Source organism: Theobroma umbraticum, unplaced genomic scaffold, assembly GCF_002168275.2.
Source record: "Theobroma umbraticum cultivar Fairchild unplaced genomic scaffold, ASM216827v3 scaffold_44.0, whole genome shotgun sequence".
NCBI lineage: Eukaryota > Viridiplantae > Streptophyta > Magnoliopsida > Malvales > Malvaceae > Theobroma > Theobroma umbraticum.
The window spans coordinates 2,354,039-2,381,552 of record NW_018397255.1 but is presented as its reverse complement, the minus strand read 5'-3'; the positions used below and the strand labels follow the sequence as shown (position 1 = coordinate 2,381,552).

General features: G+C 34.3%; 5 protein-coding genes across 6 annotated transcripts; 4 read left to right on the top strand and 1 right to left on the bottom strand.

Moving 5' to 3' along the window:
* The first annotated feature begins 1,445 nt into the window (after positions 1-1,445).
* On the top strand, positions 1,446-3,043 carry LOC110410095 (triacylglycerol lipase OBL1-like). Its single transcript, XM_089782471.1, has 2 exons — positions 1,446-1,956; positions 2,485-3,043. The coding sequence occupies exons 1-2, from the start codon at positions 1,516-1,518 to the stop codon at positions 2,773-2,775; spliced, it is 732 nt and encodes a 243-aa protein (XP_089638597.1). The 5' UTR covers positions 1,446-1,515; the 3' UTR covers positions 2,776-3,043.
* A 4,204-nt stretch (positions 3,044-7,247) lies between these two features.
* On the top strand, positions 7,248-12,034 carry LOC110409152 (triacylglycerol lipase OBL1-like). Its single transcript, XM_021418412.2, has 5 exons — positions 7,248-7,771; positions 9,895-10,091; positions 10,187-10,220; positions 10,388-11,007; positions 11,526-12,034. The coding sequence occupies exons 1-5, from the start codon at positions 7,447-7,449 to the stop codon at positions 11,790-11,792; spliced, it is 1,443 nt and encodes a 480-aa protein (XP_021274087.1). The 5' UTR covers positions 7,248-7,446; the 3' UTR covers positions 11,793-12,034.
* Positions 12,035-13,684: 1,650 nt separating this feature from the next.
* On the bottom strand, positions 13,685-16,311 carry LOC110409459 (triacylglycerol lipase OBL1-like). The gene is made up of 5 exons (XM_021418810.1): positions 16,002-16,311; positions 15,710-15,903; positions 15,436-15,469; positions 14,452-15,056; positions 13,685-14,366 (listed from the first exon to the last, which is right to left on the bottom strand). Exons 1-5 carry the CDS (start codon positions 16,309-16,311, stop codon positions 14,079-14,081), a joined length of 1,431 nt encoding a protein of 476 aa, XP_021274485.1. The 3' UTR covers positions 13,685-14,078.
* Positions 16,312-18,977: 2,666 nt separating this feature from the next.
* LOC110409425 (triacylglycerol lipase OBL1-like) lies at positions 18,978-21,252 on the top strand. The gene is made up of 5 exons (XM_021418764.1): positions 18,978-19,351; positions 19,460-19,653; positions 19,938-19,974; positions 20,099-20,730; positions 20,807-21,252. Exons 1-5 carry the CDS (start codon positions 19,042-19,044, stop codon positions 21,092-21,094), a joined length of 1,461 nt encoding a protein of 486 aa, XP_021274439.1. The 5' UTR covers positions 18,978-19,041; the 3' UTR covers positions 21,095-21,252.
* Positions 21,253-23,252: 2,000 nt separating this feature from the next.
* LOC110408905 (RNA-binding (RRM/RBD/RNP motifs) family protein) lies at positions 23,253-27,418 on the top strand. Of its 2 annotated transcripts, none has more exons than XM_021418043.2 (14): positions 23,253-23,404; positions 23,576-23,726; positions 23,830-23,919; positions 24,289-24,354; positions 24,465-24,530; positions 24,638-24,723; positions 24,928-24,973; positions 25,080-25,134; positions 25,407-25,483; positions 25,674-25,809; positions 25,892-26,019; positions 26,100-26,204; positions 26,911-27,045; positions 27,247-27,418. In XM_021418043.2, the coding sequence occupies exons 2-14, from the start codon at positions 23,709-23,711 to the stop codon at positions 27,307-27,309; spliced, it is 1,071 nt and encodes a 356-aa protein (XP_021273718.1). In that variant the 5' UTR covers positions 23,253-23,404; positions 23,576-23,708; the 3' UTR covers positions 27,310-27,418. The 2 variants fall into 2 exon arrangements, with proteins under 2 accessions (XP_021273718.1, XP_021273717.1); XM_021418042.2 differs by having other exon boundaries at positions 27,244-27,418.
* The last annotated feature ends 96 nt before the right edge of the window (positions 27,419-27,514 follow it).

Genomic DNA, 27,514 nt, shown 5'->3' with positions numbered 1-27,514 from the left:
TTCTGTAGCAATTATTTGCTATTGAACCCTAAGCAGGCCACTTTCATTGATATCTTGCGCCTCTTGTTTTCTAGTGATTTAAAGAACAGAAAATTTATCGATAGCTCTCATGAGATAGAAGAGAATTTTTGGTACAGATTGCTTATATTCGTCTCCATACTGGCACAATATCTTCTGCAATTGGTATCGAAGCCATTAGCATGGATAGGGTCATTGATCAGGACCTTGATCAACCTTTTGTCAAGTAATGGTGGTTTCTTTGGTCTGATAATGAATATTATACGTGGTATATATCATATAGATTTATTCTACTATCTTTCATTTCATAAACAGGAGTTTGTTAAGCTTAAAGTTGATTGATCATCAGACTTTGAAGTCAAGAGTAAAACAATGTATACTAAAACAACTAGAAGGCGATTGCAGTTTACTTATCTAATTAATTTGTCTAACAAGCTTCATGTTAATTCATGTCCCCGTCCGTGGAGTAATTCTTTCTTTTTTAATTTCTTTTTGGCACAATATGACCTGGTCAATACGGCAGTAAGTTTTTTTTATACAGCTGCACTTGTCTTGTAAACCGGTGACCGGTGACTTGTCAAATTCAAATAATTTAATCAAATGTTAATTTTATTATTAAAACACCTGTAGCAAAGAGCAAGGCTGACAGCTTGATTTGTCCCGGGAATAAAAGAAAAAATCCAATTCAGCATTAATTTGCATGGACTAAATGAGAATGTTGTACGTTCAACAGGGAAGGTTGTGATTCCAGACAGAAACTCGGCAACATTTATTTCTTTTGTTGGAAATTTGGACTTGAGAATGGAGCTAGACATTAAAATCAAACATGGAGATGGCAAGTACTATCCAGCACTTGCGATGATGGCATCTAAAGCTGCCTATAATAATAGAGCTTACACCGTAACTATAGTAGAGGATCATTGGGAGGTACAACAAGAACATTATTGCTTTTTTAATATATATATATATATATATATATAACATTTCATGATATTTGGCTGGAAATTAGTTCGCTTGAATATCATTGAACTTATATATATATATTGCTTTGTTTGTCTGCAGATGGAGCACTTGGGATTTTATGATTATTGGAATGGTACCCAACTTCTTGCTTTTTAAGATAATTAACATATTATTTTGACATACTATATTCATCAAATTTAAAAATAAACAATAAAATGATTGCATATTTTTTATATAAATATTAACTTAATCGACGTCATCGAATAACATTTTCTTCTAATCCTTTCAAACTTTTTTATATATGCAAATATTGATGACTCACAAATTAATTTAATTTAGTCAATTTTTTCTTTGGCAGATTACATGGAAAAAGCCACAACACAAGCCTTCTTATTTCAAGAGCGAAGTGGTGACCATGACACTATCGTTGTTACATTTAGAGGCACTGAACCGTTTAATGCAGATGACTAGTGTTCGGACTTTGATATCTCCTGGTACCAGATCCCCGACGTTGGAAAGATTCATAGCGGTTTCATGAAAGGCTTAGGGTTGCAGAAAAATTTAGGTTGGCCTAAGGAAGTCGTGCCAGATCCAAACCGCAAACAACCATTAGCCTACTATCACCTCAGAGAAACGTTGAGAGACCTTTTGAGCAAAAATGATGGAGCAAAATTTATAGTGACAGGCCACAGTTTGGGTGGGGCTCTAGCAATTCTGTTTCCAGCAGTTTTGTTTTTCCACGATGAGAAATTGCTGCTGGAGAGAGTGGAAGGAGTGTATACTTTCGGGCAACAAAGAGTAGGAGATGAGATGTTTGGGAATTTCATGGAAAAGAATTTGAAGCGGCATGGAATTCCATATTTCAGACTCGTTTACTGTAACGATATGGTGCCAAGGGTTCCTTTCGATGACAACAATCTTTTGTTCAAGCACTTCGGTACCTGCGTCTACTACAACAGGCGCTATGAAGGAGAGGTAAGCAATGACCCATTCCTTTAATTTCTTTGTTTTCATAGAAAGGAGTAATGTGCACCAATTATCGGTCTAGATTTACAGTAATATTTTAATTTTCAAAAAAATTAAATTTTATATTAAGTAAATGTTATAAATAATTAATAAGTATGAATATTTTTATTCATCTGAAGATATTGTTTAAATTTATCATTCAACTCATATCTATTCGTATACAAATTAATTATAATTCTATCTCAACCAGTTGTGAAATTATAACAGCTTGGACCAGTCAAAAATCTATCTCAGCCACCCATCTATAGTAAAAAATTCAGCAATTACGATATTAATACGGCAGGTTGACTACAGACATAATTTTATGATTTATCATTGTCATCCTTCGAAATTTAAAGGGTCCCTCTTCCATAAATCAATTTTCTCCACTGACAATTACTCAATTCTAAATTCTCTTTTAACAACTTCATTTAATAAATGTGTTGATAAGGAAATTGGCTGACAGCCTATGTACATTCTTTGGCATTTTAAATGCAGGTTGTTGAGGAAGAACCAAACAAGAACTACTTCTCGATTTGGAGCGTATTGCCAATGATGATAAATGCTGTACAAGAGCTGATAAGAAGTTTCACCATAGTAAAGAAGGAGGGATCGGATTACCAAGAAGGGTGGCTGCTAATAGTTTTCAGAGTAACTGGATTGGTAGTCCCTGGTATACCAGCTCATTGTCCCCAGGATTGTGAGAACTCCACCCGCCTTGGATCTCCAGAAGCTTTTCTTCCCCAACGCAGACAAACCAGTACTGATGATGTGCACTTGTTAGTGTAATAATTAATAAGGTCTGATCTATGATTCCAAAATCTTATGGCCTAAGACTTGTCATGGCATAAGCTTGTGATGGAAGAATAAAATACCACTTTTCAAAAAAAGGGAAAAAGGCCTGATCTATGATTGTGCGGATTAATAAACAAGGTTGATTAGGCCCACTAGAATTAGAATTTGGGTTTTGGGAGATTTCAAGAAAACCAACTGGAAGGTGCACGCATGAACACCAATAGCAAAGGCTGCAAAAATAGCACCTTCGTAACTAGGATGATTTATCATGTTGGGCATTTTCAATTTATTTGTGATTTTTGTGTCTGAGATAATAAAAAAGAATTGTTCAAGTTGTTTGAAGCTTAAGCTTCAAGGCAGTTAAAGTGCACAATATACAGATGAGTTCAAACTTTTGTTGGGTTTATTGTCTAATGCTGTGAATGACTGTGCATGCTGTACAGGGGTCTTTTTTATTGTTTTGTATGGCTAGATCCTCTCTTGTGCTTGTCGGGAGGTTGTAACTTTTGTCTTTTGGGGTTTTCAGGGTGAGCTAGCTGCTGCAGATTGTATTTTGGTAGTCTGCAGACATGTTTTCATGGTGGACGCAGGTACATTGTCTTCCTTTTTGAGTGTATTATTCCTTAGCTAATGAAATGGATGATTACAGCTTTTGAAAAAAAAAAAGCTTCAAGGCAGTTGGCTCCAAAACATTTTTGTTATCGGGTAAAATTACGAGTTGATTTAATGATTAATGTATATTTTTTGATTTAAAGACATGATTCAAAATTTTATTTTATTAAACAAAAAATCATAGCCTGATTAACAAATTTGAACTGTAAATATTGAATAGCAGCTTGCATTTCATCATTACTAACGTGTCAAATCTTGGACCCAACTACCATCCCATCATACGATCCCACCACAATAAGAAATGCTGAAAGAAAACTAAGCTTATCATAAATCAATAGACAAAATGAAGCTAAAACGGGCCCCAAGTTTGTGATTTACATTCCTTATCTATTTCCCTGGATATTTTCATTGACTATTGTTTTTTCCCTCTCAATCCTGTTGTTACACCCTCCCGAGTGGGACACCCATGTGATGGAAGATAGGGTTTTATAATTATGTATAGCACCGACTATATATTAATCAATGAACTTCGTGTTCCTCGTGCAATACCACGCTGATTCTGTTGGATTATTTCTTGATTGTTAACTTAATTATTTAATGTGTAAAACATATAGTCATGAAAATATAATTTTTTTTTGAAAAGTCATGAAAATATAATTAAACTCAGTCCTTTTTTTTTTTTTTATAAATCACCGTTTACTTAAGAAGTTTAATTCCCAAAATCAAATACACAAACTAAAAAATTAAAATTTCAAAAATATATTTACTACAATAAAGAAAGTAAGAGTTGTTTTCAGAATTTTCATTAAATGGATTTGTGCTGTTTTGAGTAGTGAAGGTTATAATGTTGATATGAATTTATGTTTTGAATTGATTCGATATTTATGCAATTTTTTAATCAATATATTAATAATTTTTTGAAAAAACAATAAAGAAGTAAATATGCACTTATGTACCCATTTGTTTCTTGTGAAAAGAGAGAGTTTGTATAGGGCAAAGAGAAAAAGCAAAGTTCATTCTACTCGTTGAACTAAATATATTTTATTTCTTCATAAATTTCCTTTCCCGGCTCATAACTGGTCTCTTTTTTTTTTTTTTTTTGTAGACACCCGGGACTGTATTTTATTTACACAATAATTAATAGAAGATCGAGCAGCGAAAATCAATATTTTCCCATCAACATTCTACGGGATTTCTTGACTTATTTAGGTACTAGATTCCACATTTTCTAAATATATACCAAAAAAATAATCTCTCACTACGAAAGAAGTAAATAGTACATTTTACCTCAGTGGCTGCACATGCATGCCTCTCTATGTTCTCTCTTTGTAGTCCTTTTTTGTTAAAAAAAATATTTTGAACTGTAAAAGAGAAAATTTTTTTAGGAGAAATGAATTAGATGTAGTTCAAATTTTCAAAATATTTCTTTTAAAGGTAAAATTATTTCCGTAATAGAGAAAAGGCTCTAATAATTAGTGCCATTAGCATGTCTAAAAACAAGTGAGTCATCTCCTATTATCAGCTGAGGCAACTCCCGTAAGAATAAAGCCAACAAACCACGTTTCCCATCTCAGACACAACAATTATTTTCAGTTTTCTGGCAACCCTGCAGAATTCAGGGGTAGAGGGAATCAGCCAAAAAAATCAGAACCTTGCCAAGTACTGTCTCTTTCAAAAATGGTCTTGGCCCCTTGGCTTTTCATTATTTCCTTCATCATTTTGCCCTTATTTTCCATTTAAAAGAAAAGTTCCTTCAAGAAACGACAAAAAAGTGATGAAAATTGGAGGATTTTCATATTTATGGATCAGAATCGACCATTCCCATGGCTCGCTCGTGATGCATAATGTTAAAGGTTGTTCTACATATATAAAAAATAATAAATGAAAAAGAATTATTAATGAAGAGATAGGTGGTTTTATCATTTCTGGTCGCAGTGTGTACTTACCTTCTTGGTGATTCAGGGTGTTCACTCTCTGCTTTTGGATAAGGATCGGGAGAGTTAGAGCTTCGATTTGCCGCTACTTGCTGCCTAAAGGTCAAGGTCGGATTTTCTCATGTGCTCATCTTTGAGCTGGTTACCTTTAAGACTTTGTTGGATGATCAGATGCCATTTTTCAGGTTGTTCATGTAATTGGAACTTCTTTTTTTTGTTTTTGCCCATGGCAATTGTGTGGGGCTCTCTTGTTTTAACTTGCAGCCATTGGCTCTGTCGCAGCTACTTTTGTTAATTATATTTAGGGATAAAACCCTTCCCAAAGCTTGTTTCCTATGCCAAGAGGAGCCTTCCACCAGTGTTGGGTGCTAGACTTCTTATGGCATTCTAACTTTTGATTCAATAAAAGCCAGTTTTTCAAAAAAAAAAAAAATTAAAATAAAATTTTACAATAAGAACTACTATACGTAGATAATGTTTATGAAGAAGTTTATGAAATTATTAAATATAATGTTTCAAAGATCTAAATACAAGACCCTCCACTATGATATTTAAAGACTATAGTCAAGTGATAAAAAAATAACAAAAGTTTGAAATATTAATAGTAAAAGACCCAAATTTTAATATTTCAATTTTAATGATACCCATGACACAAAGCAAAGCTTTTATTTATTCAACATGTATGCAAATTACTTAAGATTTTTTTTTTGTTTCTCCTTTGAAGAAAAACATGCGTATGAGTTGACTGAGATAGTATATTATTAGTTAATGTACATTATAGTATAAACACAGATCAAGTAGCCATCTAGAGGTTTAGTTAGGGCTTGGAATAGTGGGGTATAAAATAGAATAGAAGCTTGGAGGTTAATATAATGCTAAGGTTGGCTGAAACACTCACACATAAATGACCTCGTGAAGCTCGTTTTATTAAGAAATAATAGTTTTTCTTCTGAAACAAGTTTTCGTACCTAAAGATTTCCTTTTCAGTGTAATTAATTAATCAACTAATGACTTACTAATACGTGTATTCTTCCTGTTACGTGAGTAAATGCAGTTTAATTGTCGCTTTAAATTAGCTGTGGCTAGATTATTTTGAGCAACAATGGCTACAATTAAAGGAACTTGACCTTTGCAAACATTTCTTGCTCAAAAGAATGAACAACCAAGAAGTGTGAGGAAAAATTACATATAATTTTATCATAATTTTCAAATTGAGTTGGGAACAATTACCCATAATATTAATCATAACTAGATTCAGAAAAAGTTTTAGAACACTGAAAAATCATTATAGTAAAACACAATAACAAGTTAATGCATTATTTCATTTTAAGTGCTTAAAATTTGGATATATGCGTCAGTAATTAATGCACATGTCTAGACAGTCTACTTGCTTTAGCCAAGCTTGGAAATAATTTAAATAGAAGACTTTTGAAACGAAAGAGACAACAAAAGATGTACTCCGAAAGAGGTACCGTGGGGCAGTGATTATGAAGACAAGGAAATATGAAAGCAGACGTTGCAGATGAACAACACGGCAATAAAGGGGCATGTGAGCTCTGTCCAATAACACATGTTTTGCACGATGAAAGAGAATGATTGCAATTTAAGAGTGATTGCGGAAGAGGGTGCCGACTGACAAATATGGAGGCTTATGGTCAATGGGAAAACAGGGAAGAAAGATTTGTAAAATGTCCAAAAACATTTTGTTCAGAGGTAAAAAAATAAATTAAGCAATGTGAAAAAAAATGTGCTCCTGTCGTTTTGTTCATTGATGCGATAGCTGGCAAATCAGGCTCACGACCCCACTCCGGGCAGTAGATAGGCTTCCAAGTCAATTTAGCCATACACTTCCAATTAGGCCGCTTAATATCAAATTAAGTGGCATCACCATTGATTATCAGTAACCACTCATTACATGTTCAAGCAAACAACTCTCTGCTTTTCACAGCCACTAGTTCTACCACTGGTGTGGTCTTTTTTTATTTGTTTTGAATAGATTATCAGTAGTTATTTTCTTTCTTGTTTTCTGTCTATATAAAGGGGTTTAAAGTCCCCCGCAGCAAGAAAAGTCACTCCCGGAATTTTCTTCTTCTTCTTCTGCTGCTGCTGCTGCAGCATAATGGCAGCGCAAGCAGAAACAATGGAGTGCGACAAGGGTTTCTCTTGCAATTACATGATATTGAAACCTGAAGAAGTGAAATTCGTTGATCTGTTTCGCATCTTGTTTTCCAGTAGCTTGGAGGACAGAAAATTCGTAGATAGTCCAGCGGGAACAGAAGAAAGTTTCCGGTACAGATGGCTGATATTCATCTCGATTGTGGCGCAGAAGTTCCTCATGTTTACTTCCAAGCCAATGTCATGGATGGGATCACTAATCGAGATGTGGCTCAACCTTCTGTCATGTAACCGGAACTTTTTTGTCCTCATTTTTAATCTCGTACGAGGTATGTATGTGGGCTTGATCGAGTTTCTGCTTGGCTTTTCTCCTTTACCTTCATATTCGTGGTCTGCTAGTTGCATCATGTATCGATATATTTACAAACAAATTGGCATGTTAAGGCAAGAATCAATGTTCCTCAATTTCTTTTAGGATCTTCTCGACATATATCCTTCGTTCAAAAGAAGAAAAAAAAGACCCAATCCATTATCATTAGCAAAAGGCCTTGATCACCTTCTAGTGCCAGAGTGAATTTGTGAGTTCTGACTGAATAAAATTGCAGAGAGAGAAGAAGATAAAAGGCAACAAACTACTATTGTATGATTCGTTTTTAATGTGTTTTTATTTTACAACATAGATCACTGCAGTCTGTCTTTAATTAGTCAATACCATCAGTACATGTTCCTCCCACTGGCAATTGTAATTAAGAAACTTCATTTAATATGATGGGTAGTTAGGAACCACTGTTCAAAACTCTAGGAGTGCTCAAATTAATTAATCGAGAGACAAAGAGAATCGTTAAGAATATTAAGACCCATGCTTTCCAGGAAGAATAATATATCTGTTTTTTATTTAAAATTTTATGATTTCTGCAAAATAGGAAAATATACAGTATACTCTTGTCTTTTTCTCCTCCTTATTTGGAGAGATAAAAGTGAAAATTATCTCTCGTCAATGGGTGATAGTAAATGATTCGTCTGTTGACTTCCTGGGTAAGATAACAAATTAAATAGGATATGGGGGAGGCTTGTTTGCTACGCCTTTAATGGGACAACTGGAAACTCTCTGTTGGCTGCGAGAGTAGTGGGCTCGACCCCATCAGATCAGTGCCTGAAAACCGAAATTAACGCTTTGGAAAGAACACATCCTACATTCATATGCACGCAATTCATAGAGTCCAACAAGCAAACAAAATCTTTGTAGTCAAGCGAGCATATATGTAGTTGCCTAGTCAGTTTCGATTGAACAGTTCTTTGTTAGAGTGAATGATGTTTTGTACCGTGTGATTAGGAAAAAGTAGTATATTATATGACTTTCGAGTTAGAAAATAATTAAACAAGGATATTTTTGTTGGTGAAATAAAAGTGATAGCATAAATATTTATTTCTACGATGATGCGTCCATGTCGGTGGCCCCCCTAGCGACCTGGTTCACGTATTTACCACTATTACTTAGCAGCCTCTTTTTTTGGGACGAAAACTCCTTTAACAGCTCAAAAGCCTGCGCACTGGAGATGATAAGGAGCGCCATTGGTCCCTGTTTGGTTGATTACTGATAATGACAGGCTCCATAAAAAAACATAAAGAAGCTGACAGTTGTTTCATCCTTCATAAACATTGTCTTTTTTGTTTTTAATTTATTGATATAATAATGACTAGATCTTTAATTATCTGGTTTACATCCTTTTAGTACTACGTTGGTTGTCTAATTCTGAATTTAAAAAACGGAAAGAAAGGAACCAGGTAAAGGAGAGAAGATAATATTATTATATCAAATTAAATTGACCTTCAAGGAATCTTTTTTTTTTAAAAAAAAAAATTGTGTTCTTAATTTCAATTAATTAGCTGCATTCTCTTTTAGTTGTCACATTTGCACTGTACAATATCTTAACAGTGTTTTTGGTATATAACAATTACTAAATAATAGCTTTTAAATGGAAAATGTATACCTCTTTCAAGCGTAAAAAATATTTAAGTTAAATTAATTATAATAAAAACTCAATATTTGTAGTTAGGTTGTGGGTGATACAAGGGAATACTATGATTTCAACTCTCTATGTACTAATTAATATACACATGCATTTCAAGACATAATTGTTTTATAGAGAGCAGAAAATGAAAAATTATTGCTGTGAGTCAAAGAATTGATATGTATTTGCTCCAATGCCATTATTAATCTATATATGCAGCTGTTTTCTAGTTATATCTACCGTATCAAAATGTGTCTGCCTGCCGGTAGGTAGTGCCACGTGTGTAAGGTACGAATTCACATGCAACCAGCTTTGGTTGCCATGGAGATGTCAGGCAATTAGGCCATGGTGTAGTGTACCCCCATGATGGACCCTAGTACTTCAAGAAACCAATATCTTATACTAGTAAAATTCGTGATAAAATTTGTTTTTGTGTATAGGGAAGGCTGTGATACCGGATAAGAATTCAGCAACATTCATCTCCTTCATTGGGAATTTGGATAAGAGAATGAAGCTAGACGGTGACATCAAACCTGTAGATGGATGCAGGTATTATTCGGCACTGTCTATGATGGCATCCAAAGCATCATATGAGAACAGAGCCTACATTGAAACTATTGTCAAGGATCATTGGAAGGTACACACAAATTGTGTAAAGATATTAGACAAATATATAATTTGGTTGGACATGATCTCTGGACTATTACTGAACATAATTATTTCTTTTCGCAGATGGAGTACTTGGAATTTTACGACTACTGGAATGGTGCGAACGAATTTTCTTGAAGACATGATTTGTTTGTATAGTTTGGTTTATTAAATTATAATCGTCATTAACCACAATGAAACAAGTTCAATCATGCTACGGAACTATTATTTGTTTGTTTATACAAAAATTCAGTGACTTGTTTTGTCATTTTCTTTTTTTGGCAGATTACCAAGAAAAAGCCACAACCCAGATGTTCTTTCTTCGTGATAAAAATGATGACCACGATACTATCGTTGTTGCCTTCCGGGGCACGGAGCCATTTGATGCAGATGCGTGGTGCTCAGACTTTGATCTTTCTTGGTATGAGCTCGATCCCAACATGGGAAAAATCCATGGCGGTTTTATGAAAGCCCTAGGCTTGCAAAAGAACGTAGGCTGGCCAACAGAATGCAAACAAAACGAAATCCGGAAAGAAGCATTAGCGTACTATGACATTAGAGACAAATTGAAAGCACTCTTGAGCGAAAGTGAGAAAACAAAATACATATTGACAGGCCACAGCTTGGGTGGGGCGTTGGCAATTCTGTTTCCAGCAATTTTGCTTTTGCATGACGAGAAATTTCTGCTGCAGAGATTGGAAGGGGTTTACACATATGGCCAACCAAGAGTAGGAGATGAAACATTTGGGAAATTCATGGAAAATAAGTTGGAGGAGCATAAAATTCGATATTTCAGGGTTGTCTATGGCAATGACATGGTGCCAAGGCTGCCTTATGATGACAAGGATCTTTTGTTCAAGCACTTTGGCACCTGCCTCTACTATAATAGGCACTATCGTGGAAAGGTAATTAGCATCTATCTTTATTTATTTGCTGGGTTAAAGCAACTGTTTATTTATTTAGTTCATGCCTAGCACAAGCAGAATTAGTTAAAAGGCCAGTCCACTTTATATAATTTGAAATTCTCAAACAAGTTTAACAACTTATTAGCAATTAACCTATGTCAACAAATGCACCCGAATATTTGATTAATTAGCTCATTCTTTATATCTTGTTTTAAAAAGTAAAATTCAAAATTTCCCCTTTCAATTGTAACAAAAAAATTATCTCAACAATCTCTCTATTCAATAATTAATACTGACTGATCATAGGCCTAACCTATCACAATCACCAGCGTTATTGTCCCTTTCTATCCTTTTAGTAGCACTCTGCCTAGTCGCTTTCCTTGGGCCAAGACAAGACTTCTTAATTCAATACTGAAAAAACATTTTTAATTAATTACTGAGTGTCTATATATATATAAGTATCATTCACACACATAATTATTAGTTATTAATTCTTTTGGGGGTTCATAATGTTGCAGGTTGTTCCAGAATTACCAAACAAGAACTATTTTTCGCCGTTATCGGCCGTGCCCATGATCATAAACGCTCTGTTTGAGTTGATAAGAAGCTTCACTATATGTTACTCAAAGGGACCGGATTATCAGGAAGGATGGTTCCTAAGAGTGTTTAGAATAATAGGACTGGTGATCCCTGGAGTTTCAGCTCATTCAACTCAAGATTATGTTAACTCTACCCGTCTTGGATCTTCCGATGTTTTTCACCCACAAGAAGAAATAATTCCATAATTTGTAAGCGCATGCATACGCGCATATATATATATATATATATATATATATTAGTAAAACAAATATTAAAATTCAGTGATTTTATGACATAATTAATGATTGAGGATTTTAAATTTTATGCATAAAGTATGTAGAATCAATGATTATTTATTTAATCATTTATTTCTATATGTACGTGAAGAAATATTGTCATACAAGTCGACTTAGGTTGTATATATAAATAGAAAATTTTTCTCTGTGTCTCCTTAGTTTCTCACCATTCCAAATATGCATATATTTCAAGTTAAAAAGTTTTAAATTAAAACATACAAAAGTTAATACTCAGTTCAACCAATATATATATATATATATACAAATTGACAATATTGGTTTTGGCTTTTCAAAAAAACAAACAATAATGGTTTTGATTTTTTTTAAAAGGAAGCCGATTTTAACTCTGCATCTCTATTTTTCTCGATAAATATATATTAAAACATTTATTTGGAATTTGTATTTAATTCTGTAATTAAGTTGAATTGGGAGTGTTTAAATATCTTTTGATGGCTTTTAAAATGCTCATAATTCTCAAAATTATGATAATTTATTGAGTTTGTTTGAATATGGGTTTCAATTCCTCGAACTATTAACACAAAAATCTAAAAATCTACATAAACAAAATTTAAAAAAAAAACTCTCTAGAAATCAAAACAACAACCATCATCAACACAAAAATGAACTAGCATTATGTAATCCAAATAGAAATTTCAAATCATCAATAATAAAAATCAACCGGAAAAAACCTAAAAGAAAAAACAAACACAAAAGTAATTGAGAAAAAAAAAAGCAATTGAGAAAAAACCCGAAAATGAAGAAAATGAGGGTCCATCAATTTTAAGAGATTTCATGGGTTTTAGGGAAAAGAAGAGACTGGGGGTTAAGGCGAGAAGGAGAGAGAGAACTGTTAAATGAGTTAGTCAAGAGAGAAAGAATGGTCAGGTGTCCGGTAGAGAGAAGCAAATGAGAGTATGCGAGGATAGGTTTTATACTTGGTTGAAATGGGGTGTTTTGGTTAGAAAGCGGTGAAAAAAAAAGAAGAGAAGAAAAGGAAGGAATGGGCAGCTGAACCTCAAGCCCATTAGTTTTGGCCTAGATTTGCTTTTTCTAAGCTTAAAAAATAAAATTATAATTAAAATTATAATAATCTCAAAATAATAAAAAAATGCAAAAATAATAAAAAATAAAAAATCAAATATAAAATTTTGATGAATTAATTTGTATTTTAAAAATTAAAAAAACACAATCAATACTTTATAATATGAAAATTTGTTAATAAAATTCAAGCATCGAGATTTTTTTTTTTAAAAAAAAATCAGTACTTTAAATCATACCATATATAGACCAAAATGCAACATCACATATTATCATCCATCGTTTATGAATTATGTTAGAGAAAAGACAATCAGAGTATGATTGAATAAAGGAAGAAATAGAATTTAGAATTCTTCAAGACAAATCCCACCATTTGACAACAAGACTCCACACTTTTCAATTAAAGTCACAAGAAGTTAAGACATGTGAACAACTTTCCTCAACAAATCCACACCAAAAGCATTGTAATTGATTAGTATTAAGATTAACTCCTCTAGTCGCAACAAAGCTTTTGGCGAGAATTGAATCAAGAATCACAAGTAAAAAGAAAGATTATACTTTTGGAGGAATAGATAATTTCCAGATGGAATAGAACCATGCTTTCCTGTCACTAGGATCCGAGTCCAATAAATAACAAAATGGAATAGATATAATTGATTGTTGATGGATCGCTAACCTCAATTACAACTGTGATTTCAGAGGAGTTTCATTACTACATATTATAAAATGAAAGATTTCTTTTTAAATGAAAAATTAGTAGTATTTTTATTTATAATGAAGAGGTAATTAAATTGGATAATGATTCTTTATAGCACAACAAACATCTCCAAACAATGGCCTAAAGATAATAAAGCGATATCAGAGCACACTGTCTTGGTGGAAAAATAAGGTGTGAAGGCCAATACAAGAATCACTTCAACATGATTTCCATTCTGTTAAGAACAACAGAAAATTCAGCTGCGCTGATGCTTGTAGAGAAGGGAGAAGCCAATTTTTTTTTTGTTGTTGATGCATTAGCTAAAGAGGATATTAAAATATCCTTAATAAGACTGGAAATAGCTTGGCTATTACTTTTGTTTTAGCTTTCCTCTGATGATTTTCCCATTAGGTTTATATGTGGGCTGATTGTTGTTTTTTGCTGCATGTTTACTTTGTGTCTCATGCCAGGTATGAGCCTTTCATAGGATGGTGACCTTGAAGTTGTTGATATATTCGATGAGAACTCAATCGAGTTGCATTTACATAATCTTGGGGATTATGAGCTGCTAAACCAGGAAAAACAAGTCCCCAAAACCGAAGTAGTATGAGCAACCAACCTTCTTTATATTCCGGTCCCTTTATCAATGGTAGAATGAATCCCCTTACTAGTTCCCATACCGCATTTAGAAACCTAGGTATCCATACAAACAGCGATATGTAATTCTTGTGGGGTTGTTCTCGTAGTACCTGCACCACAAAATTAGAATCGACCATTCTCTGTATATGTGTTTGAAGGTAAAAATCTTGAGGTATAGGATTAGGAGGTTCTCACCTTCCCTTTATAGCAACTATTGAAGTAAAGGCAGGTCCCAAAGTGCTTGTACAAAAAAGTTTTGTCATCTGTAGGGGTTCTAGGAATCATATCATTGCAATAAACATACCGCAAATACCTGAAATCATGATTCTGCGACTGAATTTCCATGAACTCTTTGAACTTCTTGTCACCTACCCTTGGTTGCCCAAATGTGTACACCCCTTCTAATCTATTTAACAACCATGTTTCTTTATGCAATGCCAGAACAGCTGGAAACAGAATTGATAGTGCCCCTCCTAGGCTGTGACCAGCCAACATAAATCTTGTTTCCTTGTTTAGCTTCAGTTGTTCTCTCAGCTTCTCCCTTATGGTGTAGTAAGCTAGTGGCCGGCTATTGTCTTGTTCAACTTCTGGGGGCCAACCTTTTTCCATTACCAAGCCTAAAGCTTTCATAAATCCGCCATGGATCTTCCCCATTTCGTCAAGTTCATACCAGGAAAGATCTACGTCAGTACTCCAATCATCTGCAGTAAAGGGTTCAGTGCCTCTGAAGGCTACAACTATCATGTCAGTTCTTCTATCATGAACCATAAAGGCTTGCGTGTTGCTTTTCTTTTGATAATCTGCCGAAAGATGTGGAATTTTTTGTCAGTATGAACTATGAAGACTAGCTTCCAAAACTTTTTTTTTTTTTGTGAAAAGTGGTTGGTATTATTAATCCAGCAGCTAGTATGCCATGATAAGTCTTGAACCATGGTGGTGGAAGACTCATATTGGCGTTGTAAATCTAGCTTTGGAGGGAAGATGTCCATACATTTACAAGACACGTGGCTGTTCAAAAAGCTATTGGCAGCTCCCATCAAAAGAGAAAAAAGCCCCTAGACAAAAAATAATGGGCTTAACCTAGCATGAGCACCCAGAGAATAAGAATCCTGTACATGAGCTACCCCACCATGAAACATTTAATTTGAATATTGAAAAAGATTTGGATTCGTTTCTTACCATTCCAGAAGCTGTAATAACCAAGTAATTCCATCTGCACCAATTTGTAAACTCTTATATGTATGTATACATTGCATGAAATGTAGGAAAAAAAAGAGGGAAAAGCAATTATCTACAAAACATATATACAAATACTAAAAAATACAGTCTCTTTAACTGCTTGATCTATCAACTTGTTTTTTGTTATTATTTTATGAATTACTCTGCCTCTTCAAGGACTGTGACTGTGACGCCAAACAAGGATAGATTCAAATTTTTTAAGAATAAAATTTACCTTCCAGTGATCTCTGACTATTCTTTCAACAAAAGCCCTGTTCTCATAGGATATTTTAGCAGCCATAGCAGCCAGTGCCCCATAGTATCTGCTATCTCCAGGTTTTATATTCTTGTCTAATGCAACTCGCCTGTCTAGACTTCCTAGGAATGATAGGAAAACTTCCGAATCTCTTTCAGGCATTATCACCTTACCTGTGACAGAAAATATCATTCCCCATTCTCCAAGTTATTTTTGTAATTAAGCATTTATAACATTAGCAGTAGATCAGTGAAAGGGGCTAATTTATAACCTCGCAAAAAGTTGAGCAAAAGCACAAAAATGTTGCGGTTGAAGGAGACGAGGTTCACCCACATTTCAAGCTTTTCTCCGAACCATCTCAGGGGCTTTGCAGCATGAAGCAGAAGCTTTTGGGCTGAGAGAGACATGAATATAAGCCATTTGCGACGGAAATTTTCCCGAAATTTCTCTGGTGGGCACTCCACAAATGCTTTCTTCTCCAGCTCATGGCTCCAGAGGAGGCGAAAGAGATCGAAAACGCTCACCTGGTTGGGCCTCAACACCAAATAGTTGCCAGAAAACTTGTGAGACTGAGAAGCCATATGGTCTAGGGTGACTTGATGTTAACTATAATTAATTTATAGGAGTAGTAATTTAATATTGACTCAGAGTAGATATTGTAGACACGATTTGTGAAGGTATATGCCTAACTTCGTAACTTAAACAAGGGAAAAAGGGAAAAAAAAGCAATGGCTATTTTTCCATGAAAATATACATACTACCCTAAATTAATCTATAAGAGATAATATTTCCAAATGACATATTAGAATAATTAATTAAATATATATAGCTTAATAGTACTAATACTTTTGTTTTCTTAAACAGTATGAGATGACAGATTTGAATTTTGACAGGTGAAATAAATAACAAAAGGAAAAGATACATTAAACGTGGCTATCTCAATCAATAAATAATAGTTTGTACATATACAAATATAAAAATATCTTATTCGGTCGTCAAATATTGGCTTAAACATGTGGATTGTAGTTTAAGGCTTGAGTGATTACACTGAGCTACTAATTAAGATATAATTGATAATAGTAATTGATAAAAAAAACAAAATAAAGAAATAAAAATAACCAGGTTAAGGGGATAAACGTAGGGGGAGTTTGAGAAGAAATGTATATATGTAGACCGACCGCGTACGTATAATCATGCGACGAAGCAATTGCTTGGAGCTTTAGCAGTGGAGATTCTAAGAGTGATTAAGGGGAAAAGCTGGTGGTTCTCAGTCCATAACAAGTTTCAAGATCGACGTTGATCCTAATTAATTAAATCCTAAGCATTATTCTAGCAAGTATAAGTTACTTGAAATATGGGCTGTTTTGACAGAATTTTGTTAACTAAAGTTTGTGATAAGTTCTAGGGGCTCCACTATCCTCTATTATTTTCTTAATATATCTTTATTTATCATTTATTTGTGTAAAATTTATAATTCATTAGTATGGTGCCCGCTTCGCGTGGGGAAACTTTCTCATTTTTGAATATTTATAAAAAAATTAATTTCAAATAAGAGAAATTATAAATAATGATAATAATAATAGTGAAAATTATAAATAATAATTGTTATAAATATATGTATAAATATCTATTATGTTATGATTTAAAAGTTCAGTTCAATTCACATATTCTAATAGGTTAGACACAAGAAATGTAATTTGATTTGAACTTTTAAATTTGATTTTGTATATTTAGATTTGGATAAAGATTAAATTAATTTAAAATTAAGATTTGAGAAGTTATTAACTTATAAATATACCTTTCACTTCATTTATAAATATATATACTCTTTAATAAAATCTTTTTTTTCATTAATACTTTTCTCTTATAGTTGTTTTTTCAATTTATATTTCATAACATGTTATTACCACGATTCTCTAATTTCTTAAGTTTTGATATTAACTTTGATATTATGAGATTTTTCATAAGATATTTTTGAATTGAATATGTGAAATTGACTTTTTATATGATATCTGACTTTGTAAAATATTTATTTTATAACAAGTGAAAAATACTATGCTTTGGATAATCTGAAATAACATTTTGTCTAGATTTCATATTTTTTTGTTGAGTAAAATAACGAGCTACTAATATAATCTCTCAAGTTTTGGTATTATTTAGTTTTCATCATTATCTTAAAGTCGAAGTTTCAGCCTTCAAAAGGATTTCAATGGTTATTTTTTTATTTTATTTTTGGTTTAGCAAATAAAGTAAATAAGTTGATATCTCTTCAATATTTTCATCCCTAAAAATTAACTTTAATATGAATTTGCTATCTTGTAATAAAGACTTAATATATTAGTTCTTGGATATGAGGCTGATTAAGAAAATTGAGTTCATTTTCTCTTCTAATAATTAAATTCAACCTGACTCAGATAATTATTTCTTATTTATATATTCTTAACATTCTATTTATTATATATAGATACATAATTTAAGTAGAATGGATATGAATTTCAATTTCAAATATATAAGTCAATCTCAGCCCATATATATATATATATATATATATACTTACTGTTTTAGCTAGAGACATATAATAACATGTCGGTGATTAGGTTAATAAAATTATTTTTTTAAAAAATCTATCTATGTCAGATATTCTGCACCTATGTGTTGTAAGCGATGAAATTGTAGGTGATGATGAGGTGAAATGTGTTCCTCGTTTGATAGAACTAGTGCTTTTCCCAGATAGCCACTCTTGGCATATATTCGTTTTTATTCTTGACCGAAGAAAAGAATTCACTAGAATCTCCATTTACTACATGGCTAAGCAATCAGAACCTCATATTTCCATGGCGTATACCTTGAAATCTCTCCTCCTTGATTCCCTTTTCATGTACAATTTTTTAACTTTAATTTTAAGTTTCAAACTATTACTTTATACATTAATTGAGCAGCTGCTAATCTACGTTTAGCAAATGCTCAAGAACCTAAATCCAACCTCGTTAGCGATAAGAAACTTTTCATATTTATGCTTTGTTTAAATAATGATTAAGCCTTCTAAAATATCAATTAGAAATTAATATTAATATGTCTATAAATCGTTATTTAATTAATATTTTCGCCATTCCTTTGTGACATTCCAATACAAAAGTAGCACATCCTTTTCACTGTCCTTTTGGATGGGTTACAAAGCTAAGCATATATTCCAAAAATATGTCTGCAATATATAAGCAGCTGAGTTATGAGTTATGACAACATTGAGTTCACAGCCAAATAATAGCCTTTTCTATCTTCAATTTTATATCTATCTTTTTTCTTTCTAAGCCATGGATCAAGACATGGAAAAATACCGAGCAAGCAATTATTTGTTGCTAACGCCAGAAGAGGTCAGAGCATGGGAGGTTTTTGGATTATTATGGAGCAAAAAGATGCAGAAAAAAGCATATATCTCTGTACCACCGAGTGTGGAAGAACGAGTCCTTGAAAATGGGCTCGCAATCGCCTCTCTGATTGCTCAAAAGGCTCTGCTCCATTTTGCAGAGCCCTTGAAATGGTTTGGACGGATGATTGAGATGTCGTTGAACCTCGTCTCATTCAATAGAAACATTTTCATGCTCTTGCTAAACGTTTTGCGATGTCAGTCAACGTTACATTATTCTTTCCTCTTGCATGCTACGTACAATGTTTAATGAATTCATGCAGTAATTACTAACAGACTGATTTGTATTCGCATTGCTTGTATAGGTAAGGTGAATGTACCTGACCGTACATCAGGTGCTTTTGTGTCATTCATTGGACATCTGGACAGCCGAGTTAAATTGGACGAGAATATAAAACCTGGAAATGCCAGATACAATTCAGCATTGGCTGCAATGGCGTCTAAATTAGCTTATGAGAACAAGGGCTTTATCAAAAAAACAGTTGAACAACATTGGAAGGTAAATTAAATTCCTTCTAAATTTTTGGGTCCTAAATTCCAAATTTTCCATCCCTCCTTAAATTGGCTTCATATTCATTGGATTGTGCAGAAGGGGAAGTGTAAAATGTAAAATTCTAGTATCTCTTAACTGATAAACTTCATCTAAACTAAATGTTTGAATATAAAATCTTCACGTAAAAGATTTTTAAGCTCTAATCATTGAAATATCCTCTTTAAATTGTTATTATAAAGCATATTTATAAATAATAGTTCAAACTTTGAAGAGTCTACAACTTGGTGCAGATGGAATTCATTGATATGGACTACGACTTCTTGAATGGTAGGAGAAACAATTTGTATTTCGTTCATATTAATTTCAACACACACACACACACACACACACAAGCAAAAACAAAAGGATTAAGCATCATATTAACGAAATTAAGTACACTTAATTTTGGCAGATTTTCAAAGCAAACGCAACACGCAGGGCTTCATGTTTCATGATCGAAGGGCCAATAAGATAGTTGTTGCCTTTAGAGGTACTGAGCCTTTTAATGCATATGATTGGAGTACCGACGTGGATATCTCCTGCTTTGAGAACAAGGAAATGGGAAAGGTCCATGGTGGGTTTATGAAAGCTCTAGGCTTAATAAAGGAACAAGGTTGGCCCCCTGAGCTCCCAGCTGAAGAAAAAGGCAAGAACTTGGCTTATTACAGCATAAGAGAGGAGTTGAGAAGAAGGTTGAAGGCAAATAAGGAAGCCAAATTTATAGTGACTGGCCACAGCCTGGGTGGGGCACTTGCAATTCTATTTCCGGCTATCCTGGCATTGCATGAAAAACCATGGAATGAAGAACAAGCTTTGTTAAAGAGATTGGAAGGGGTTTATACCTTTGGGCAGCCCAGAGTCGGAGATTTTAAGTTCAAAAAGTTTATGGAAGACCGGTTTAAAAAATATGGTATAAAATATCTGAGGTTTGTTTACTGTAATGATATCATACCTAGATTACCTATGACTACGGAGGATCTTGTTTTTTCCCTGTACAATCACTTTGGGGCATGCATTTACTTCAATAGCCGCTACAACGGGCAGGTGAATCTTTCTTTCAAGCATAGAGCAGAACAGAGATTTTTTTTTTTTGGATTTTTATATGTCTTTTGGGTTGCAGATACTTGATGAAGAACCACACAAGAATTACTTTTCGAAGTTCGGAGTGATACGCAGGTTCTTTAATGCATTATCGGAGCTTTTAAGGAGCCTTTATCTACCATTGTTGAAGGGACAGGAATACACAGAGGGCTTACCGCTGATTCTGATGATCAGGTTTCCTGCACTTCTTTTTCCAGGCATGGCGGATCATAATCCCCAAGATTACGTTAACGCAACTCGATTGGGATCTATCACAACATTCGATCAAGTCGAATATCCTAACAGTGACTCCAAGAAGACAAATTGAAGTCAGTCCAAACCAAACTCATCATACATTAAATTCTTTGTCTATAGCTCTTGGTGATTTGTAATAAACTAATTCATGCCAGCCGTAGCATGACTTTCTGGTATAACCACGTACAGACTTTTATTTCTTTACGAAACAAAGATTTCATTGTGTATAAATTGTCTATTGTTTTATAAACTTTAAAAGTTGTGATGAATTTGAGTGTTGATATACTTTCCTGCTAGCCTCAAACTCAATGAATGGTAACTATTTTTGGGTTTGATAAAACAGGCGTAAGTCATGTTTTGTTTTGAAAAGCAGAATAGGACCCCGTAAATGAAAGAGCAATTTACAAAATACTACCTCACCTTAGGTAGTACTAAGAACACTGCATTGGATCTCCCTGGAAAAACCTTAGTCCCGCAGCAGCTGTAATCTACCAAAAAACAAAATATTCCCCTGCCTTGATAGAACAAGAGACTTGAAGCCACAGACATGGCCTGACGTTACCAGCCGTCACACAGCACTCCAAATCTAAGGCAGCATCAAATCCGTAAAAGTATTCAACACTTACCATCAGTATACAATCGGCTATCAGACCTATTAACCATTCCCTTTACATTTCAGTTGCAAAAATTATCTCAGAACAGACCCGCTCTGTTCCTGCATCACGTCTTTACACAAACATCAGCCGCAGGTCTTGTGACCTCTGTACCCTCTTTTTAGCAAGCTGGTCTGCATTTTATTTGCTCGACGCAGCTTGTGTTGGGTGTTCAAAATGCAGCATGAGATTTCTCAATCTCCATGGAGTAGTGTTAAGGTAAGCACCCAACTAACGACAATTGCCAAATCACTCTCAAGTCTCAACCAACAAGCAATGAGAATGAACTCATTTGGAGACGATAAAGACAATAAACACTTCTTCATTAACTAATAATTAAGCATTCGATCTAGTGGACATTCTCAGTTGTTTTACTTTTTGAGGAGCCATCGCCATGGCAAGGTGTCGTAAGATGCTCGTGATCGAGTTCATAACTTTGGGACATTTGGCTTTATGCCACCTACGTTTTATGATATCAAAAGTTTGAAGATCATCTCATTGTATTGCAACTATAAAGAGCACAAAGAAGGTCATTCTCCACGTCTTGGAACACTCCGCAGTCTGCATTGATGTCTGCTATGAAGTCAGGACTTGTATGTAGCACGTGGACAGCATCTTGATTAAGTTTGCTTTCGTATGTTATATCAGTTTGCTTCATTGTACTGGTCATGAAAAATGCTTATGTGTTACCCCTGTTTCTTGCGTGTTCAGGTGCATATAATTAGGCTTAACACTGGTTTTGCTGTTGTACAAGTGTTCTTCATGCATGTTTTGTATATGAGTCTTTTGTTTATCATTAATGAATTAGATCAATACACTACCTTGTTATCATAGTCTACTTTCTCTTGCTCTCTGTTAACTTCAATTTTTCATATACTTAACGGAGCTTCTAGCCTAAGTTCGAAACCATAACAATGTCAACCCTGTTACAAGCTAGAAGAAAGGAAACGGTCTCCTTCGGATCAATCCACCTTGTGCTTTAGCTGATGCACCATATTACCCATACTTTCCAAGAAAAAAAAAAGATTTGTAGTTTCTGCTTCATTAGTAACTATCCCATTCTTATTCATTAAATTAATCTGAATTATTTGTTACCAAATTCGTTTTAAAATGCAACTATAATAAATATCTTAAAATAAGATTAGACAAGGATACATATTAAAAAATATTAATGAAAGAAGTATTGCATAAAAACGGAGCTTCTAATAATAAAGAAAGTGATTCCAATATGGATGGATTTCTAAACAAAAATCATAAATTAAAATTATAAAACTTTATTCATATATAAAAGGAAAAATTGGTTTTTGGGGTAGATTTCGTCAATAAAAAAAATTCATGTAAATAAGCGCCGGTGTTTTTTTTTTTAAAAAAAAATTATTATACTAATGAGTAAAAAGAGAGAGAAGGTTTCGAACGTATAATACGGGCTGGGCAGCATAAAAGCCCATAAATAATTTACTATATATAAGGCTGGGCCCATTTTTGATTTAGCTTAGCGGACTTTTCCCAATGTAGAGGTGGCACGCCGCTACTGGTCCACAGTTGTCCGCTAACTACCCCAATTTAGCCCAACTGGGCTACAAAAGGAAGCGAAGGGGGCCACTATCCGAATTACGATAACGACTCAAGGCGGCACGAGCGAGCGGGGAGGGAGAGAACGAGCGAGCGAGCGAGCGAGAGAGAGGGAGAGAGATCTTCTTCTGCAAATATTAGGGTTTTGGATTGGTCAGGTCAGTGAGCGCCAAAAATTAATATAAAAGTGAAAACCTCTTATAATTCTTGATTAATACTACAATTAATTAGCTGTTTTTAAAATTAAAAAAGAATTAAAAAATGGTGAATTTGATTTCGTATTTGGTGATGATTCTGTGTGAGAAAGAGCGTGTGCTTATTGTGTGCAGGAAGAGGAAGAGAAAGAGGAAGAGACGGAGTGTGAGAGATTTATTAAGAGAGGAATTTTGTGAGAGCTTTTATTGAGTGTGTTAGGGTTTTCGACGATTTTCATTTCTTGGCTTGAATTCTCCGATTTTCTCCATGGACCGAAAGCTTGTGGTTAGTTTTCTGTCCCTAATTCTTGTTATTTTGGTAAAAGATTGGATTTTTATTGATGGGTATTTTGTGATTTTGTTGAATTTGATGATCTCTTTTATTGTAGGTTTTGGGAATCCCGTGGGAGGTGGATACTGAAGGTTTGAGGGAATATATGAGTAAATTTGGTGATTTGGAGGATTGTATTGTCATGAAGGTTCCCCTTTTTTTAATTTTTTTCTGGATTTTTCTGTATTTTTTAGCTTACGATTGATTTGTATATGTAAAAAATTGTAATTTCCTTCACTTAACTTGCATGGGGGGGTATTTTGTGGTGGCTGATGTGTCAGAAAGGTACAGACAAGAATTAGTAGAAGCTCTACTCTATGTGAAAATAGCCAAGGGTCATGAAGTTATATTCTGTTTTCTTCTTTACAAGTTTGTTTATCACGTGTTACCTAGGAGAACTGCTTAATTTTGTGGATAAATTCCTTTTCTTTTTCTTTTTCTTCTTCGCCTTCTCTCTCTTTCTCTATCTCTCTTAATGTTGTCCATTGATTATAAATGTGCTTCTTCCATTATCTAGGAGCGATCAACGGGCCGATCTCGTGGTTTTGGATATGTAACATTTGCATCCGCTGATGATGCTAAGGTAACCAGTAATTTTCTGTCCCTTACATTTTTTTAATTGAGGGGTGTTGGGATGGGGGGTAAACTGCGATCACGTGATAACAAATTATGCTTGGTGTTCATTTTCTACAGAATGTGCTATCAATTGAGCATTTTCTTGGTGAGAGAATGCTGGAAGTTAAAATAGCTACTCCAAAGGTTTAATTATATAAACTTATGCCCCTTTTTTGTTTTGAAAATTTTTGTTGCTTTACTAGTCCTTTTCTAGTCATTATCAATAGCTTCATTTTTATCATACTTCATAGGAGGAGATGAGAGCACCTGCAAAGAAAGTAACCAGGATATTTGTAGCCAGGATTCCACCATCAGTGGACGAATCAACGTTTCGGAGGTAATTAATTGCAATATATGAATCATGGTAGTGCTTCTTTTTTTTAATATTTTCTCTTTATTTTTTGAGCTTGATATGTCAACTCAACTCAAAACATGCCTTTGTTGGTATGAGCTGACTAATCATGTTCAAAGGGTGAAGAACAAATAATGTGGTTAGCTATATGAGGAATTAATATAACAATCAATCTATTCATCTTCACAGCCATTTCGAGGAGTATGGTGAGATAACGGATTTATACATGCCGAAGGTACTCTTTCTCTATGTGTTTGTATGTCTGTGTTCTTCTTAAGGTTGCATGTAGTAGTGTTTTTGCTAGAATTTTCTTGGATGATTATTAAGCATGTGTGCCACAGGATCAAGCCTCCAAAGCTCACCGTGGAATTGGTTTTATCACTTTTGCTAGTGCAGGTTTGTTTATCCTGCTCCTTACTTAGTAGCTTTCAGTTAATTTTCTGCATCACATGGTTTGCTTGCTTCCATTTGACCTTTGGCTATTGTAATTGGTTGTCTACTAGATCACATTGCTACAAGTTACCTTCTTATCCTTTTTTCCAATTGAAATGTCAACCTATGCAATTAAGAACCATCTGTTGTTTAGAATTGTGATATGGTAGTCTCCTTCCTCCACTCATGTTATTTCTACCAGTGAAAACAAGGTTAATACTCGTTTACAATTACAGATTCTGTGGAGAATCTGATGGTTGATTCTCATGAACTGGGAGGTTCTACAGTAGTAGTTGATCGAGCAACACCAAAGGCAAGTTACGTCACTGCCAGTGTTTATTGCTACAGTAAATTACCTGTTTTACCTCTCTAAAGTTCAAGTTTGATCTTTTCATACAGGACAAATCACAATTTAGTTTCTCATATTCTTTTTCCCTGGCAATATCACGAATATGCTCAATAGACATGGCTTTAATGTCACTTATTTGATATTATGTTGACAGGAGGATGACTTTAAACCAATAGGCAGAATGTCACAAGGTGGATATGGTGCGTACAATGCATACATTTCTGCTGCAACTAGATATGCTGCACTTGGTGCTCCTACCTTGTATGACCATCCTGGCCCTGTGTATGGAAGTAAGTTCCTTCCTAGCAGAGACATTGGTTTATGGAATTATATTTATTCAGGTTGTCGTTTTTTCCCTTTATGTTGAACTAGGAGGGGAATCAAGTCGAGGGATGGGCAAAAAGATATTTGTCGGCAGACTCCCTCAGGAGGCTAATGCTGAAGATCTTCGCCAGTATTTTGGTAGATTTGGGCGTATACTAGATGTTTATGTTCCTAAGGTAAGGTGATGAAATATCATGTACAAATGAGAGATGAGTTGGAGCCAGCTTATGAAGGTTTGGATGCTCATTTAATGTAGGACCCCAAGAGATCTGGCCACAGAGGTTTTGGTTTTGTCACTTTTGCTGAAGATGGAGTTGCAGACCGAGTATCTCGTAGATCTCATGAGATTTGTGGACAACAGGTACATGGAAACAAGTTTTTTTCTCATTTCCTCATATTTGATTGAGGCCCGATTGTGATAGAGTTACGTTGTCTTTAGATTTATGAGTGTTTGATAGCATGTTAAACAGGCCAAGTTTTTGGATGATATGCTGATTATGTGCAGCCATAATTGCCATTTTCCTGGTTATGGAAATTAACTCTAGTTCTTAGGTAATCCTCTGCAATTTTGAGGAGACTCAATTATGATTTACTGGCCTAAATTGATTTGGAAAACATCAATTATTATCGTTACTGCTGTGAATCATTGTGGAAGCTCCATTATGCACAAAGGTCATGAGGTAGTATATACAGAATATATTTGTAACCCCAAAAATGTTATGACTTGTTATTAGAAATTTTTTGCAAGGCATTTACTTCTAAAAATCTCTACAAACTAGAGAGAGAAAGAGAGCAGTTCCACAGAAGGAAAAAATATTTTAAGATCATCTTGCAATGACTACAAGTTGAAATGTTTAAATCAATCTAATTAGCCCTATGTAGTTTGCCATTTTTCTAAAGTGTACATGTATAGGCAAGCCTGCTTTCACCTGCAGTTAGTTACGTGCCTTTATTTAAATTATTATTTCAAGCTTCCATTCTCTGTGTATTGCATAAAATGAGAGCTAAATGCCACAGCTTATGTTGATTCAAACTCATAAAATTTTACCAATGAACTTGCTATCCAGGTGGCAATAGATTCTGCAACACCTGTTGATGATGCTGGCCCTAGTTTAATGATGAATCCTGCTGGACCATATAGAGGCTTTGGTGGTCCAATGCGCCCCTTTGGTAGGATGTATGGAGGCCTGCATTTTGATGATGTGAGTGTTTATGTCTATATATATATATTTTGGAAATAACAACTTCAACAATTAGACAATTACTTCAGGACTTGGGTGCACTTTCAAAGAAAGATGAACTAATTTTGAGGTTAATCTGATTCTTAAGAAGGGGAAAATTAGTTTATATTCATAAACAGTGTTCGTTATGCTTATTTATGTATTATTCATTTCGTGTAGCAGTGGGGTTATGCAATTGGGAGTGCAAGGCCATCGAGAGCAGAGTGGAGGTATAGGCCATACTAAGAAGTGGCCATGGTATTGCTGTGGAGATTGTTCTGGATGGCAAATGTTGAACTTCTTAAATGATCTTGATGATTGCCTAACGTAATTGTGACTATCTTCTATTTATAAATCATGTTTATATGGAGCCATACTTTTCAGATTGTGCAGAAAATATTCCAGTTGGAAGTCTCTAATTAATGCATTTACTTATAGTCTTGATGCAAAT

Excerpts from the sequence above, each read along its gene's own strand:
- LOC110410095 (XM_089782471.1), top strand. The coding sequence starts at position 1,516 with ATGAAAGGCTTAGGGTTGCAGAAAAATTTAGGTTGGCCTAAGGAAGTC. Across the intron at positions 1,957-2,484 it reads ACAGGCGCTATGAAGGAGAG|GTTGTTGAGGAAGAACCAAA; the intron begins GTAAGCAATGAC and ends TTTTAAATGCAG.
- LOC110409152 (XM_021418412.2), top strand. The coding sequence starts at position 7,447 with ATGGCAGCGCAAGCAGAAACAATGGAGTGCGACAAGGGTTTCTCTTGC. Across the intron at positions 7,772-9,894 it reads CATTTTTAATCTCGTACGAG|GGAAGGCTGTGATACCGGAT; the intron begins GTATGTATGTGG and ends TTTTGTGTATAG. Across the intron at positions 10,092-10,186 it reads TTGTCAAGGATCATTGGAAG|ATGGAGTACTTGGAATTTTA; the intron begins GTACACACAAAT and ends TTCTTTTCGCAG.
- LOC110409459 (XM_021418810.1), bottom strand. The coding sequence starts at position 16,311 with ATGGCTTCTCAGTCTCACAAGTTTTCTGGCAACTATTTGGTGTTGAGG. Across the intron at positions 15,470-15,709 it reads TAGTCAGAGATCACTGGAAG|ATGGAATTACTTGGTTATTA; the intron begins GTAAATTTTATT and ends AAATTGGTGCAG. Across the intron at positions 15,057-15,435 it reads TTATTACAGCTTCTGGAATG|ATTATCAAAAGAAAAGCAAC; the intron begins GTAAGAAACGAA and ends ATCTTTCGGCAG.
- LOC110409425 (XM_021418764.1), top strand. The coding sequence starts at position 19,042 with ATGGATCAAGACATGGAAAAATACCGAGCAAGCAATTATTTGTTGCTA. Across the intron at positions 19,352-19,459 it reads CTTGCTAAACGTTTTGCGAT|GTAAGGTGAATGTACCTGAC; the intron begins GTCAGTCAACGT and ends TTGCTTGTATAG. Across the intron at positions 19,975-20,098 it reads GGACTACGACTTCTTGAATG|ATTTTCAAAGCAAACGCAAC; the intron begins GTAGGAGAAACA and ends TAATTTTGGCAG.
- LOC110408905 (XM_021418042.2), top strand. Across the intron at positions 24,974-25,079 it reads CGGATTTATACATGCCGAAG|GATCAAGCCTCCAAAGCTCA; the intron begins GTACTCTTTCTC and ends TGTGTGCCACAG. Across the intron at positions 25,810-25,891 it reads TCCTGGCCCTGTGTATGGAA|GAGGGGAATCAAGTCGAGGG; the intron begins GTAAGTTCCTTC and ends ATGTTGAACTAG.